This window comes from Lacerta agilis, chromosome 2 (assembly GCF_009819535.1).
Source record: "Lacerta agilis isolate rLacAgi1 chromosome 2, rLacAgi1.pri, whole genome shotgun sequence".
In the NCBI taxonomy this organism is placed as follows: Eukaryota; Metazoa; Chordata; class Lepidosauria; order Squamata; family Lacertidae; genus Lacerta; species Lacerta agilis.
In genome coordinates this window covers 82,482,308-82,498,304 of record NC_046313.1, presented here as the reverse complement: position 1 = coordinate 82,498,304, position 15,997 = coordinate 82,482,308, and the positions used below count along the sequence as shown (strand labels likewise).

The following is a 15,997-nucleotide window of genomic DNA, read 5'->3' as shown; positions in this document are numbered from 1 at the left end:
TGGGCACACTGCATTAACTAACTATCCTGAGATATGTTACAGGTAGGTAGCCGTGTTGGCCTGCCATAGTCAAAACAAGAGCAGAGTGCAGAAAGTTGCCACCTGGGTATATCTCAGGATAAACAAACAAACAAAAAAATCCTTCCAGTAGCACCTTAGAGATGAAAGCTCATCCCAAGAACAAACTTAGTTGGTCTCTAAGGTGCTACTGGAAGGATTTTTTTTTTTTTTTTGGTTTATCCTGAGATATACCCAGGTGGCAACTTTCTGCACTCTGCAGTTTGGAGTTACAGCACACACTGGGAAGTGCAGAATGTGTCCAAGGGAAAACTAGGCACTTCTCTCGGAACACCACTATGCTTCTTAGTGGAGGCCAGCACCACAGCCTCCAGCACCCACACCAGTACTAGCACCAGTAAGTTAGCTTTCTTAAGCAAAGTGGGGAATGACATCCCATGCGTCTGGTTCGTGCAGTCAGAAACACCACACTCCATTCCAGAAACAGAGTATAGTCTTCCTGACATATCCCTAGGGGGTAGCCATACCAGTGGTTTTCTCCTGGTTTTTCTGATGCTGTTCACTGGTGACGTCCACAGCCCAGTCTTACAAAAGGTATCTCTTTAAAAGTGTTCCTCACCTTCAAACTTTCTCTCTAATGTCTCGCATATAAATTACCAGTACCTACCAACAGGAACAACAAGCTGGGGCACTTCAATGCATTTGACCAAATTCTTGCATTTCAGATAACAAGCTGGCATGTGCCTAATGATAGGCAAGCCAAAAGGGGATAGCTCTGGGCCAGCATACCATAACCCTTATGAATGGATTCATGGTCTGGGAAAGGTTCCGATTCGCAATGCAAATCAGTGGGCCAGAAACGCCTTCTCACCCCATAAATTTCCTTGTAAGGAAAGTTTCTGGCGAGCTGTGCCAAACAGCCAGCAGAATATTTGATAAGTAAGAATCCTTTCAACTCTGCTTAACCTATTCCCAAGTATACCTTGTGTTGCTTTTTACAGTCTTGGAGCAGAAACCTCAAGTGTCTGCTTCTCCTTGTTCGCATATCACCTGGTACAAACACAGCCTTACTGAGTACCAACCAGACCACACTCAAGCCCCCTTGGTTCTCAAATACAGCATTGGTCCTGCAAGCATTCCTGAATAAAGTAGAAGGACAGCTGTTAAAAGTAATTATGTGTACATCACTACAGTACTGGAACACTAGTTTGGAACTGGATGGACCCGATCCAAAATCCTGGAATTCACACCTCTCATCTGCATCCCAACAGCACAGATTTGGTGCCACTTGAAACACATATGGCTTCTCAGTTCACACCAAAGCTGGTTGAGGAAGTAGGAAAAATTGTATTTAACAAATTGAACGCTAAAGATTTTAAGAAAACGTCAACATTTTGACAAAGTATCAAAGTATGTCAATTGCCACCAAAAATATTCAGGCATCTATTTTTGACAATTTTTTATCAAAACATTAAAGTAGTCATCTTGTGCCTATTGGCTATATGAAGTCCCCACATCTGCACATAACTAGTGGCAGAACTGCATGTTAGACTAAAAGCACAATACCTCACCCACCCATTTAGCAACATTTGGAGGACCAGAAGTTAGCTCCATCTGACTTGCATGTAAAAAAAAATGTTTATAACAAATAATTGGAAATTACTGCCTCCATTAATAAAGAACTCATCCTGCACTTCTTTTACAGGGAACATTTCTGCTAACTGGTCTTATATCTAAACTGTTGGCCTTCTGCTTAGCCATTGTGAATGACCTTAAGCAATTTCCCGATTTTTAGAATGAGTGCATTTCATGGGTAGGCAAACTAAGGCACCGGGGCCAAATCTGGCCTAATCGCCTTCTAAATCTGGCCCGTGGATGGTCCAGGAATCAGAGTGTTTTTACATGAGTAGAATGTGTCCTTTTATTTAAAATGCATCTCTGGGTTATTTGTGGGGCATAGGAATTCGTTCATTTTTCTTTCAAAATATAGTCCAGCCCCCCCCCAAGCTCTGAGGGACAGTGGAATGGCCCCCTGCTAAAAAAGTTTGCTGACCCCTACTTCTTCCTTCCCAGGTTTATGATTTTAAAAAGCACACACTGCCCAACAAGACAATGACAAAAATCTACCAACAGCAAACCAATCAATATGGCTAACCTGATCCAAAACACCCACCCACCCCACTCACACATGAAAACAAAGACCACCACAGCCAATCACAAATGAACAACCACACCCTAGGCCAACCCCAACCTCTCTCACCAGCAAAGGAACACAAGCGAACAAAAGAGAACCTGCACAAGCAACGCTGACACAAAACCCTACATATATTAAGTAAAATAGAAACATCGTCACCCGGTCCCACCCCCACCCATCCTCACACCCGTCCACCTCTTTCCCCCTTTTTCTCCCCAATGTCTCAACAAATGAAACTGATTTGTAAAAATGATACATGTAAAAAATACGAGAGACATTGCACATACTTTTGTAAATCAAGAAATCTTTAATAAAAATACTTTTGACAAAAAAGTAAGATAGTTCAAAAGAGGAACTAAATATTGCAAAATGATATTATTCATTCCAGTCACAAAAAGCTCAGATCCATAACAAGAAATTTTTAATGGCACAGTTCTTAGTGACAATGCACTCCGAGTGCTCAGCTAGGAATTCCAAATTTCTCCAGAGGACAAAGGGATTCCAGAACTTTTAAGTTTGCAGATCTAAGCTTACTTACACACTAATTTTAAACAGTTTTCCCATAAATAAGTTCACCACTAACTTTGATCAAGTTTAATGGATCTTACTTCCTAGGAAGTAATATAAAGTCTGCTTAATATTGCAGCCTTCTTGTTGTTGTTCAGTCTTCAGTCGTGTCCGACTCTTCGTGACCCCATGGACCAGAGCACACCAGGCACGCCAATCTTTCACTGCCTCCCACAGTTTGGCCAAACTCATGCTAGTCGCTCCTTGTGCCCTCCATCTTTCCCAACATCAGGGTTTTTTCTAGGGAGTCTTCTCTTCCCACAAGAGTGAAAATCTCACAGAACTCAGAAATGTTTCGGTTTGTGACTTCCATGATGGCTATGCTCTGCCTCCATGGTTGGAGGCTGTGGCCTTCTGAATACCAGTTGCTGGAAACTGCAGGGCAGCAGAATGCTCTTACACTTGGGTCCTGCTTGCCAGCTTCCCATAGGCATCTGTTTGGCCATTATGAGGTCAGATCTTACGTTCTTAACTGCTCAAAATTCCATAGAAGGGAAGATTTCGTTCGCAGAAGCTTCTCTTGCCACCACTGCTGTGTAATAAGAAGAGCCACACTTTGTGACATTTCCAGTTCTTCTGTGCAACTGTCTAGAGATGGAGAAGCCCACTTGGGGGCTGGACCTGGCAATGCTGTCTCCAACAAAGGAACCTTGATGCTAGTGACCTCTTTTCAGTAATCATCTCCACTGGTAGGCTCAGCGTTGCCAAGCACAAACTTTCCTACAGCAAAAGAGAACACTAGAAGCAGCAGAATACTAAAAATAAGCCAGTATGATGTGTGAATTAAATGAGGGTGGCAGAAATGTATATTTGCTACCCTGCTGCCAAATCCAACTGCAAGACACCCATATAATCACACCACAGGGAACCCCATTCAATCTAACTTTTAAGTAACTCGGGGAAATTTATTGGCCAATATATAAACAAACAAACTTCATTAGCACAGAGTTAAGGCTCCCCTGGGCCCACTCATTCCCTCCCAGAATATCCTCCCAGCAAAAATGTAAACTTCACACAAACAATAAATAAAAGGTTGGACTCTGTTATACCAGAAAGGTGCCACAGTTTCCCTGGTGAACACTGATCTTTGCTATTTATCCTCACAGAACTTGTCACTTCTTTCTCATCACAACTGTAGGGCACACAGTCCCTACACACCCCACCATATTCTTCCCTGGACAAATTCACCAAATAATCTTGTTTTGCTTTGTTTTTTGGAATACTCCACTACTCAAGAACATACCGTTGAAAGGAAGTTACTAGGCGCCTTAATCTCATTGTGAGAAAACACATTCCAAAGCTCTCCGTGTTCCAGAAGAGGCTCTTGCCAGCTTAATGCTTCGCAAGAAAAGGCTGTCCTGGAGGTGAGGGGAATGTTATATTTTGCTAGGGTGATACCTAGATCCACTGCAGTGATCTCAGCTGGAAAGCCCCACACTACTACCAAAAGGTTGGGGGGTTTGTGGCAGGAAGGGGGTCTCATTTTGAGACTCTAGATTCCAGATGGATGATTTTGTAGGACAAATAAGAGCTTCGGGAATGGGTTTAATGCCAAGGGCTAAGAGATAAGGACCAAAAGATGAGTAAACCACAAAGGACTTAAAAAAAAAACTTCAAAGAAGGGAGCTGGAACTTCAGGACCTCCAGAAACAGTATTTTATGTCTTTGGCATCTATCTATCTCGAGAAATAATGGAATGCCCCTCTGGGGTGAAGTCAAACTGCTGTGTTAGCACAGCACTTAAGTGACCTCCCCAGGGTGCAAGCCTGGGCAGTATGTATGGAGGTCTTGGGTTGCTCAGACGACAAGCCCCCTCTCCTCTGCCTTGATGATGTGGTCCAAAGGAAAGCAGAGCAATACGTTTGGCACCAGCTTGGCTGCAGGAGTTGTCAGGAGAAGGCATACAAGATGCCATCCAACCGTTTTAGGGAACAGACTCTGGATTTGTGTACTCCTTAGCCTTTTTTTTTCCTTTGGAAGATATCCCACAAGGCAGTGAAAGTTTAGGATCAATAGTTTTTCCTTCTCGATGGGCTACCTTCCCAGGTTGATGAGCCCCATCTGTCCTTCACTTCCCTCCTCATTCACTAAAACAGAGACTCTTTAAAAAGAAGTTTAATTAATTAATTCAGATTAATTTTATCAATCTGGAGCAGGCTTCCATTACATATCAGAGAAACATTGTTTCTACTGTCTTTTCAGAACCTATTGAAGATCATCTTTTTTTCAACAAGCCTTTAAATAGAGCCTTTTATCCCAGTCTGTTTGCTTATTGGATCTGAAATCCTTTTCATATATGAAATCTTTTCATATATGTTTTATTGTTAATGTTTTAAATTACTTAAAGATGTTTCATAGGAAGTGATTCATAAATGGAATGGAATGAAATAAAGTAAAATAAAAAGGGGGGGAGAGACATGTTTAAAGGAAGTTGAGAGAGATGAAAGATCTGAATTTCACTGTTGCTCAGTTTAGAATGCTGGAGAAGGTTTGAAAAACTGACAATACAACATCCCTGAAATAGCCTAACCAAGAAAATTAGAAGACCTGCAAAGATTGCAATCTGGAAAACAGGTCCAGAAAAACAACAACTCAGGTTTACAAAATGCCTGGAATTCTCCCTCTCTCTCACACACACACACCCCATCAACAAAATACCTTTACAGGATCATTAGCTCAAATGCAACATTAAACTATTATCATGAAATGTTCCTGATTGCGATCAGTGGGTAAATACCACAAACATTGGGAAATGTCTTGCAAGAACTTTAAGGGGGGGGGAGAATTCTGGGCTCTAGCACAATATCCCCTCCAGTAACTATAAATGTACAATCCTATGCAAACGCAAACACTTTAAAGCACACCCCATTGGGACATATATAGTGCCCACTGGGGCATACAGGCCACACATTTAATTCACATTTCTTGCCCCCACCCCCACTTGAATCCTCGGAACTGTAGTTTACCCCTACACTACAGAGCTATAACACACACCATCCTTAACAATCTACAGTTCCCAGGATTCCTGTGTGTTGATAGTGGTGATTATCAGATCTTGGGGTCCTTCAAGAGCAGGAGTAAATTTTGTTAGAGAGCAGTGTTTACCAAGTCGTTGCTCAAGCAATATGGACCTTTCCAAATCAGCAATCCTGCTGCTTGGGAGTTCAGTGAAGGATATAATCCTAAACACACTACCGAATAAGTGCCATTGAAGTATGTTGGAATTATTTTTAAGCAAATCTGCTTGGGGTCCTTTTACTCTCTACCCCAGTCTTTTTCAAGTCAGTCCCACTCATTTCAGCAGGGCTTGTTCCAAAGTAAGAATGCACAGGATTGCTGCTGTGTGGCCAGATCCTGTGCAAACTTACTTGGGAGTTAAAAAAAAAATCCTTCCAGTAGCACCTTAGAGACCAACTAAGTTTGTTCTTGGTATGCACACTTACTTGGAAGTAAATATTGTGAAATGAGATGAGACTTCTAAGTGTTCATAGACTCAGGTACTTGGGTATTATTTTCACTTAGATACTAACAGGACTAACCAATTATCTGAGTAGCTCGATTTCAAATTGAAAGCGGGGGCTCACGTTGATTGATTGATTGATTGATTGATTGCATGCTACTCCGAGCATAAGCAAAGGTCCCTTCCTTTGACGCCAAAACACCATAGAAAACAGGCGCGCCAAGACGATAAGTTTTGGCTCTCTTTCTGACATCCCATTCTCGATGTCCAGGGTTTGTTCTGCATGAAAAAGAATTTCTGCCGGGTGATTCCACGTTTGTATCGGCACCATCCAGAGTCACATTTACCACCTTTTGTTGAGGACAAGGCCTTGAGAAATGAGCATCGCTGAAATTAATTGGACTTGCTCCGAAGAAAACCTAGGAGGAGCCAGTATGGATTTTCAGTTCTCTGCACTATCAGGAACTTGCGCTGAAGACAAGCCAGCAACGAACCTGATTCCGATTCTGGTCTGCAACCCAGATCTTGTTAGCCACAGCTCCTTCTGATCTGCCTCTAAAGCTTAACATCCGAGAGTTATATATTGCACAGTATTTATAAAAGCATTTATATGCCGCTTTCTCGTGCAAAATATCAAGGCGGTGTGCAAGCTCCAAGATCTGTGTTCTGCGCGTAGCAGATCGTTAGGCTGTTGGTTTTCATACACAACGGCTTCCTATCCGCTTGCTCCGGGTGGGGCGAACTGGTTGCTTTCCCCTCCCTTTTTCCTGGGTCCGCATCAGACTGCTCTCCATGGGGCCCTTGGTCTGGGATTGGTCGAACCGGTAGGAGTAGTAGAGAGAGATCTGGCTGAGGGATCCTCCCTTTTGCTAGGGCTAATTGGATCGAGTCTGAAAGCAAGATCATGTACACCTGGGAAAGAGGGCAGGAATGGCCTTGAAACGCCATTATAATCCGAGAAAAAAAAGGAAGAGGAAAGAGTAGGAACTTTGGGCAGCCGCGGTGGGGAAGACTGACAGCTACGCGGGGCGCTTCCCTGTAAGTTTTTAAAGGCTCAAATTTTGAACGATGTGGTGCAGTTGCTTTCACGGATTTAGTTGCAGTTTTTCCTCGGGGTGAGCCTCTTACTGTTAACTCCTGTTTTAATTTACTTGCTAGCTTGGGTCATCACTCCCGACTCCATAAACCTTCCCCAAAGCCGCTCCTCTCCCCACGTGTCCCCCTTTTCTCTCTCACACACCATTTGCTCATATTTTTCTCTGCACTGCAGGTTGATTCGGAATACCAAGCTATGAGCGAACCTGTGTCTCCAGTCCGCGTGGAAGTTTTGACTCAGGTAAGCAGGAACCCGCCTCCCCACCCACCCCAAAAACACGTAGCTCAACCTATGGGCCTATGTGGGGAAATAGTTACTCGAGAGGTGGTGACGGGCCTGGGCAGGCGCGCGATTTGGAATGGATCGAGCTCAGGGTTGGTTGCGGCGCTATGCAACCCCAGAAATTGGGAAAGGGGCGAGGTGGTTGTGTGGATAGAAGATTTCCGGGGTTCCAGTGGAAGCCATTTTAAAATCTCCTCTGGGGTCATAAATGAGAGTTGCTCCTATAGGAATCAGTGGTGGGTTAGGGGAGTTCTGACTGGGCATGCCTCCACCCCCGCAAGAACTTAAAAGAAGTGTTACTGCACTGTCCTCACGCAGAGAGGAGGGGCCTTTTAATTTTTTCGGTGTTTCAAGAAACATTGGGGGCAGGGAGGGGCAGCTGCCCCCAATCAATAAAAATACATAGCTAACTGAGGTTCTGCCATCTCAACAAAAGGCCTGCCCCCCCCCCAAAAAAAATCCTGGCTACGCCCATGCCTGCCATCACAAATACACCCCATTATCTCCATATTGAAGGTTGGGGATGGCTGCTGGTAGGTACTGCTTATGCCAGCCCTTCAGTCGGCTAGTAATATGACAGGTTGGGGGTTCAGGTGATAATCTAGCCTAAAATCCCCTGCATTAAAAGACCACTTAGGTTGTAGCCAAGGTCAGACTAGTCACACTGCCACCTGCTAGCCCAAATCCAATATTTGGCTATGTGCAAAAACCTTGTCCTCAATTGACTTGCATGCAGGCATGTTTCACTTTTAAAACATCTTTGGATATATCTGAAAAGAATTGGACTGTGAACTTCTTTGGGGACATGGATGTGTGACTTCTGCCCATGATGCCAGATCACAGCTGCCTTAGAACCTTGGATTTCTCCAGTGACTTTTATGAGTTTCTCCTTTCTGGGTGTAGAAAAGAAAAGGGAAAAGCAGTCTTTGAGTGTAGTCGTTAAGGCTGTAATGCTCCACACCCTTGCCTGGGAGTAAGCACCATTGAAACTGATTATGCTTCCTTCCAAATATATTTATTTTCTCACAAATATATTTATATAAGGTTACATTTTCTGTGCCTATAAAGGGAGTGTCTCTGTCAGTACAGTCAGTTGCATTCTTCATGCAAAGGTGGAGTTATTTGTTGCATCTCCACTTCCATGTTGAGTAACATGGGAATGCTAATGCCTGACTTGGATTGACTTTTTTCCCAACGTTCCTATCAAAATGGCTACCTGCAATTTCTCTTTCTTTCTTTCTGGTCTTACTCTGTAGGGGTCACTCTTTCATGTACATTTTTATCACGCAGTGCCTCTATCTTTAATTTATAGCAAAAATCAACACTTTATATACATTTTGGACTTTAGTTTGGAACATGATTTCTCAGTGCTGTCCATATTTTTTTTTCTATTCCAACGGGAAATATAAAAGCGTCACATTTGGCAGAAATAATCTCGAGATTAGATCTTCATGAAACCATTTTTATCGTGTTGATTTTCTCATTTTCGTATTAAGTTGTTTTTAACTAGTCAGCAGTACAAAGTACTTGCTAATCTTTCCACTCTTCTACACTTATTTTTGCTGCAGTTAATTTCCTAATGAGCAGGTCAGACCTAATCAAGCAAATGGCCTGAAAGTGTATGATGGATATTACAAGGAGGTAGCAGGTGGAAGGAAGGAATAGCGGCAGAGTTGCAGGGTGGGGAACCTGGGTTCAAATTGCTGCTCAGCCGTGGAGTTCAGCTGCAGTTCAGTCCTATACTTTTTGTTGACTTCTGAGGGGGCATGTTTCCTAATGATGGTGGTTCCTGGTTTACAGTTCCTTGTTCAACAAAAAAGTACATGAGCAGCTTAAACAAGGAGCAGAAGTTGACATACTTGGGTTTCTCCCTCACCCCAACCTTGGGTCACACCAGATCATACAGATACCCCTACAAGGACACTGTTCCCTTAGCCTTGGTCTGGCTCCAAACAGTTTTGTGGGCATTGAAACTCTTCTCTGGAGGAAAGCTCCACTCACACTCCCATTCTCTGCAGCTCCAAGCCCATGGCATTGTATCGGAATACATCACCTACCCTCGTGTAACCTTCTCGTCTGCCTCTCGCCTCTGTGTCCGGCACAGCCCTCCTGGGGACTCCTCCCGGCAATCGCTGATGCTCTTGGATCCCCGCGCATCTCCCAAGGAGGATCAGGCTCTGCCAAACTGGACTTTGCATCATGTGCAAGGGGCTCTGGCTAATCCTAGCCGTCCACTGCTTGCTGTCAGAGGTATTTCATTAATAGGAATGCTATCTGGTTATTGGAAAGTAGAGTTGAGCAAAGGAGAGGAAGTTGGGGGGTTGTGTGTTACTAAATTCAGTGGTTAAGAGTGGTAGACTTGTAATCTGGGGAACCGGGTTCAAGTCTCCATTCATCCACATGCAGCTGCTGGGTGACCTTGGGCTAGTCACACTTCTTTGAAGTCTCTCAGCCCCACTCACCTCACAGAGTGTTTGTTGTGGGGGAGGAAGGGAAAGGAGAATGTTAGCCGCTTTGAGACTCCTTCGGGTAGTGAAAAGCGGGATATCAAATCCAAACTCTTCTTCTTCTTCTTCTTCACAGACTAGACCCGCTGAAATGAGTGGGCCTAAGTTACAAATGTCCTTAAATTTCAGTGGGTCTGCTCTAGAGTAGGACTCATGTTGGAAGCAATCCAGCGTGGATTGGGGTGAAGAAAAAAATGGGGAGTGATGGAAAGCGAATGCTAGAGGGTCATTTTGTTATTGAAGGGAGAGGACTTGTGTCATTACAGAGAAGTAAAGGGTTTGAGATGAACTGATGTGTCTTTGAGTGGGAGGTGGGCTTAGAAGAGGGAAGGTGGTAACACTGTCCGGCAGTCATTTTATTTCGGGCAGTGGTTGTTCTAAAATTGTGGGAGAGGTTGGAGTATTTATTCCCTTGGGACAGCAACATTTTCAAAGGGATTATTTGTCTCTGACCCACTTAATGTTCTGGTAATGCCAAGTGCTCTCCCTGCTGCCTTTGGAAACGTCAAGTCATTTCTGGTGAGTGAGCAGCCATACCCCAAAGTTCTCATCTGTAGCTTTCCATATTATTTGCCTGCTTTCTATTTGGTTGTGGGGGCTTCTCATTCAGTTTTGCAGAAGAGACACAGGTGCACCTAAAATACAATGAATTGTCTGTTTTGTTTTGTTTTTAAATTGAGTGGCCTTCACTGTCAAGCGGCTCCACTCCCTCAAACTGCAGCAGTTGTCTTAACTTTCCCTCTTCTTCCTCCTAGCGGGGCAGCTGGCCCAGTTCTACGACGTGGACCAGCGTTCCTTAAGGTACCAGTGGGAATTTGCTCATCCTATTGAGTACTGGGTGTGGTTGAACGCTGACATTCTGGCTGTGGTGACGGAGGAGGATGTCTTCCACTGGACCGTAAAACGTGAGTGTTTGAGGGACTTGGGGAAGATGTTGTTGGGATGGTGAAACTATGGGTGCTTCTTGGATGGAGTTGGAAGTAAAGGAAAAGGACAAAGGACACATGCATTGTAGGAGGCAATCTGTCTAGTTTATTGGATAAGCTAGTGATTATTGAAGGGAATTGGTGGGGAAGCAGTGTGCTGGCATTGCCTCAACAGTCTACCGTGGTGAAAATTAAAAGCAGTCTACCGTGATGAAAATTAAAAGGGGTAGTTTGAGGATCTATCCATGGAGGATTGTCCTAAATCAGCAAAGTGACCTTTGAAGCAGACTCCCTCCCCCAGGGGAGCTGTTTCAATTGACACTTTGCTCAGCTTCTCCTTTAAGTGGACGGGTGGCAGCAGTGGCGCCGTATGCAGCCCAGCCCCCTTAAAGGAGAAGACAGAACACTTGAATCTTGGCACATTAGCTCATTAGATTAAATCCTGCTGCCTTGGCTGTGTGATCCTGTTGCCTCCTAGGAACAGGACGGCATAGCCAGTGCAGGATTAAACCCTGTCCGCCCATCCATCAGCTGACATTATCACTGATGGGTGGGTGAGTGTGTTTTAGGCGCAGTGGCGGCCAAACTTGGCCCTCCAGCTGTTTTTTGATTACAACTCCCATCATCCCTAGCTAACAGGACCAGTGGTCAAGGATGATGGGAATTGTAGTCCCAAAACAGCTGGAGGGCCAGGTTTGGCCACCACTGGTTAGGGGAAAGGGCCTGGCATGTCAAATTGAACCCCTTGGCCAAAAGTTCCCTAGTTAATCTATCACTTAAGCTGTATGAAGACCTTGACTCCATTCCTTGTCTATAATCTCCCTTCAAGGTTCTGGACCAAGTTGGCAGTTTAGCCGACATGAACGTCTCTGTGGCATGGAGGTGGTAGGATATCAACGGGATGCCAGTCATATGTGGATGGCTCTCTCGGCTCTAGGACTTGAGCAGGTACATAATTCTCTGACCCCGTGGCTATGATACGTCTCTTGTTTCTATTTTATATTTTCAAAATACTTTAAGTTTTACATAACATATTTCAATTTAAACATATCATTCACCTTCACATTTAGGATTCTCTGAAACCCTTGACTTCCCACCAACCTTCTCTGGTTTTCATTGTCAATTCCTTTTTCTTTCAGCTTCTCCATTTTTAAAAAATAAAGATGTTAAAAGTTAAGTCTCTTGTATCTAAACCCATTACATGGCTTGGTTGCTCTGGTCTAACCCAGATATAGCCAACATTGTGCCTCAGATATCGTTGGACTCCAGCTCCCACCAGCCCTAACTTGGCCAGTAGTCAGGGATGGTGCGAGTTGTAGTCTAAGCGGCGTTGGCTACCCCTGCTCTGAATCTCTCTCTCTTCGTTTCCTTCTCACAGAGCCAAGTTGTGGGCCTGACCCAGCTGTATTGGCGAGGGGGCCCACTGTCTCAGGTCATAGAAGCCCAAGCAGTAGCCTTGCCTCAGCACAGATTTTCCAGGAATCTAAAGCCTTCAACATCCCTCTTAGCTGCTGTGCGGAGAGGCAAGGAACAGGCTGGACAGGTGACTGGGGATTAGTAAGAATCGGCAAAGAGGAAGATGGGAGCCAAGGTCTACTGGGTAGGGAGCCAGTAAAGTCTCTAATTCTGCACCTTCTTCTTGTTTGTGTCTGCAGTTTCATGTGGTGGAGCTAGGTCCACATCAGGCAGGGAACGCTGCCTTGCTTAGTGCCCGCGACACCTTGCCTTTCAAGGGGACTCATCTAGGGGACTTCCCAAGTGCAGTACAGGTGAGTTTGGCGTGGAGACAGTTGGCTTATGGACCTGCTGAACCTTGGACAACAACTTCTCTCATCCCCATGCTGACTGGGTCTGATGGGAATTGTAATCCAAAACATCTGGAAGGTGCCAGTTAGGGTGATGTAGTTGATGGTGGGTTTTTTTTGGTGCCTTCCCCATCTAACCCACTGGATGTCTGGCTATTTGATCCAGAGTTGGCAGCCATGTTTTCCAAGTGCCTGGGAGTAGTTGGGACAAGGGGAAGAAGCTTTTAGGGCATTGCCGGGGAACCTCTGGAACTCCAGATGTTGCCGAACTACAACTCACATGAGCCCCAGAAAACATAGCCATGGTAGTTCATCAACAGCTAGAGGGCCAAAGGTTCTGCATGCCTGTTTTTGGCAAAGGGTGCCTAACCTCTTCGGGCTTGGGAGCTCATTTCTAAATCTAAAACTTCTGTGGCCATCACAAGACATCAATTTCACACAAAGAAAACTGCCTATGCTTAGGACTCCCCCACTGCCTGAAAAACAGGCAAAACATGGGTTACCGACACACACACACACACACAGAGAGAGAGAGAGAGAGAGAGAGAGAGAGAGAGAGAGACCAAGAGCAGAAACAAAAAAGACAAAAGAAGCAGACACCGATACCCCAAACAAGCAAACAAACAAAATCTTTTTTTATTAAGGGAGGTCAGGGCCCTCCGGATGGGTGGGTCTGAGAGCGCCATTATGCACTCGAGCCATGCTGGTAATCCCAGTCAGAGTATGGTTAAATAATATTGGTGTGATGTGGGAAGGGGTCTGATTCAGACTTCTCAAGCAACTGCTTTTCTATCCTTTTAGTTCCTGCCCCACTTGGGTGTGGTGGTCATTCTTACCAAACATGCTTTCCTCTTCCTTGCTGACGTGGAGACGGCACAAACCATCCACCGCATCCACCTGGTCTTAGATATCCTTTTCGCTACCGTACTTGATGACGAGAGGCCCCACAGCCTGCTGGGAGTTTGCCGTAGTGGCAAGGTAAGTCAGAGGAATGGAAGGACTTAAGTGTCGGGGTAGAAATGAGGTGAAGGTGGGGGAGGGGGTGAGGTATGGGAGCCATTGCCTTTGGGTTACCTAAACTCCCCTTTGTCTTTGCTGCTCCCCCAGGTGCTGTCTATCTCTATCTGTCCATACGCTCTGTGCCAATATATCACCCACCATCCTACCAGCCTCTACCTTTCCCAACGGGTGCTACAACTGGTGGGCCAGATTCCTGCTCCACGGAAAGCCATTTCTGTGGAGTGACTTCTCCTCACCCAAAATACTGAGATGGAATGCTTGCAAGTGCCTCAAAACTGTTTTCATTCCTAGGTGGATCTTATGGGGGCTTTTGGAAAAAGGAAAAGCAAATCGAAAGCATAGGAACGGGGTGATGTCCACAGCAGTAATGTGGACACTTGCTGAGCTGCTATGGAAGCAGGGAAGAAAGAACTGATTTTTTTTGTCGGGAAAGATGACTCTTGTAACTATGAATATGAATGTGATGTTTTGGGTATATTGGAGATTTTTTTATGAGGAGCAAAGAGGGTGTTATTTATGCTGCAGGGGGCATTGGCATTGACTATATGTGTCTGGTGGTGGTCTCTGCCCACTACATTGTCTGGCTTGCTTCCCTTTTGAAAGAGGTGCTGATCTTGTGGCAGCTGTGTGCCTTGTCTCCAAGGAACACTGGGTCATTGGTGCAGTGGAGGCAAGAGCTTCTATCCACAGCTCTGCCCTTCCCACCTTCTAGGTCATGACCTGCTGACTTAGCATTGCTTTGAAAAAAAAATAAAAATAAAAGGAAGCTGAGTGGCTTATTTACATACCTACTAGTCATTCACACAGGGAGCCAGAATGACAAAATTGCCGGTGTTTCCACAACAAGGGTGCCATCCGGCTACTTTTAAATTAATACCTGTCTGGTTTGAGCAAGTTTTTTTTGGGGGGGGGGTTCCTGAAATGTGATAATACTCAGGACTTTGTGTGTACATGTGTATAAATATAGTGGGTTGTTGTATTTTATTTTCTGGCAATATTTGGTCAAAGGGCAGTTCAGAATATGAATAAAATACACCTCCACCCATCTCTAGTCAATAATTGTGTCTCCCACTGTAGATGCTTAGGAAAGAACATCCAAAGCACATCCTGTTCAGCACTTTGTTCTCATGGGGGGGCAGTAAGGTGCCTATGGGAAGCCCAAAGGCAGGACTTGAGCATCAGGTCATTCTCCTTCCTTTTGTTTCTAGCAACTGGTATTCAGAAGCATACTGCATCCAATCGTGGAGGCAGAGCATAGCCAGCCTGGCTAGTAGCCAATGATAGCCTTAGAGACAGGTAGGTAGCCGTGTTGGTCTGCCGTAGTCGAAACAAAATAAAAAAATTCCTTCCAGTAGCACCTTAGAGACCAACTAAGTTTGTTATTGGTATGAACTTCTTCAGATAACCTTGATACCCTTATTTGTCATGAATTTGCTTAATCCTATTTTAAAGCTATCTAAGTTGGTTGCCATCACTGTGTCCTATGGGAGTGAGTTCCACAATTTAAGTGTGCACTGCGTGAAAGGGGTCCTTTCTTTTGTCTGGTCCTGAATCTTCCACCAATCATTGTGTGATTGTCCCCAGTTCTAGTGTTACAAGAGGAGTAAAACTTCTCTGTCCCCTTTCTCCACACCTCTCTCTCTCGTGTCATCTCTTCCTTGCCTCTTCACTAAACTGTGAACCCTGGGTACAAATTCCTTTACTGTCTCTGCTCTCAATCTCCAGGCTTGTTCAGTTTCACTGTCAGTCCCTCTTCCAGGGGAACTTTGAGAACTGGCACTCTGTGAGGGAGAACAGGGATCTAACCACTCTCAGCACCCTCAACAAACGACACTTCTTAGGATTCTTTGGGAGAAAGCCATGACTATTTAAAGTACTGTGGTGATGCTTAAAATGTTTGGTGTGTATGGGCCCATGAACTCCTTGGCTTGTGTTTGGGGAAAGAAATAAGGAGAGGGATTTGGGAGGCAAGAAAAAGCAAGCCACCTAAAGCATACACTTGCAGACACTTTCAAATATCCTACATGCATTGGCCCTCAGAGCCATTTCCCAATTCTCAGCTACTTTGGGGTAGCAGCCAAGGACAGCGCATTGACCTCCAGAGATTATGCTGGCTGGGGCT

The 15,997-nt window shown here is 44.8% G+C and overlaps 1 protein-coding gene across 5 annotated transcripts; it reads left to right on the top strand.

Annotated features, from left to right (window-relative positions):
* The first annotated feature begins 4,048 nt into the window (after positions 1–4,048).
* LOC117041836 (clathrin heavy chain 2-like) lies at positions 4,049–14,934 on the top strand. Of its 5 annotated transcripts, none has more exons than XM_033141067.1 (9): positions 4,049–4,143; positions 7,510–7,575; positions 9,636–9,867; positions 10,880–11,029; positions 11,880–11,998; positions 12,429–12,593; positions 12,706–12,819; positions 13,657–13,833; positions 13,963–14,934. In XM_033141067.1, the coding sequence occupies exons 2-9, from the start codon at positions 7,531–7,533 to the stop codon at positions 14,098–14,100; spliced, it is 1,140 nt and encodes a 379-aa protein (XP_032996958.1). In that variant the 5' UTR covers positions 4,049–4,143; positions 7,510–7,530; the 3' UTR covers positions 14,101–14,934. The 5 variants fall into 5 exon arrangements, with proteins under 5 accessions (XP_032996958.1, XP_032996956.1, XP_032996960.1 ...); XM_033141065.1 differs by lacking the exon at positions 4,049–4,143 and adding an exon at positions 6,501–6,748; XM_033141069.1 differs by lacking the exon at positions 4,049–4,143 and adding an exon at positions 6,506–6,671.
* Positions 14,935–15,997: the final 1,063 nt, after the last annotated feature.

Bases quoted from the DNA above. Each gene is read 5' to 3' on its own strand.
- LOC117041836 (XM_033141065.1), top strand. From the start codon at position 6,617: ATGAGCATCGCTGAAATTAATTGGACTTGCTCCGAAGAAAACCTAGGA. The intron at 6,749-7,509 runs GTCTGCAACCCA...TCTGCACTGCAG, and splicing joins CGAACCTGATTCCGATTCTG to GTTGATTCGGAATACCAAGC. The intron at 12,820-13,656 runs GTGAGTTTGGCG...CTATCCTTTTAG, and splicing joins ACTTCCCAAGTGCAGTACAG to TTCCTGCCCCACTTGGGTGT.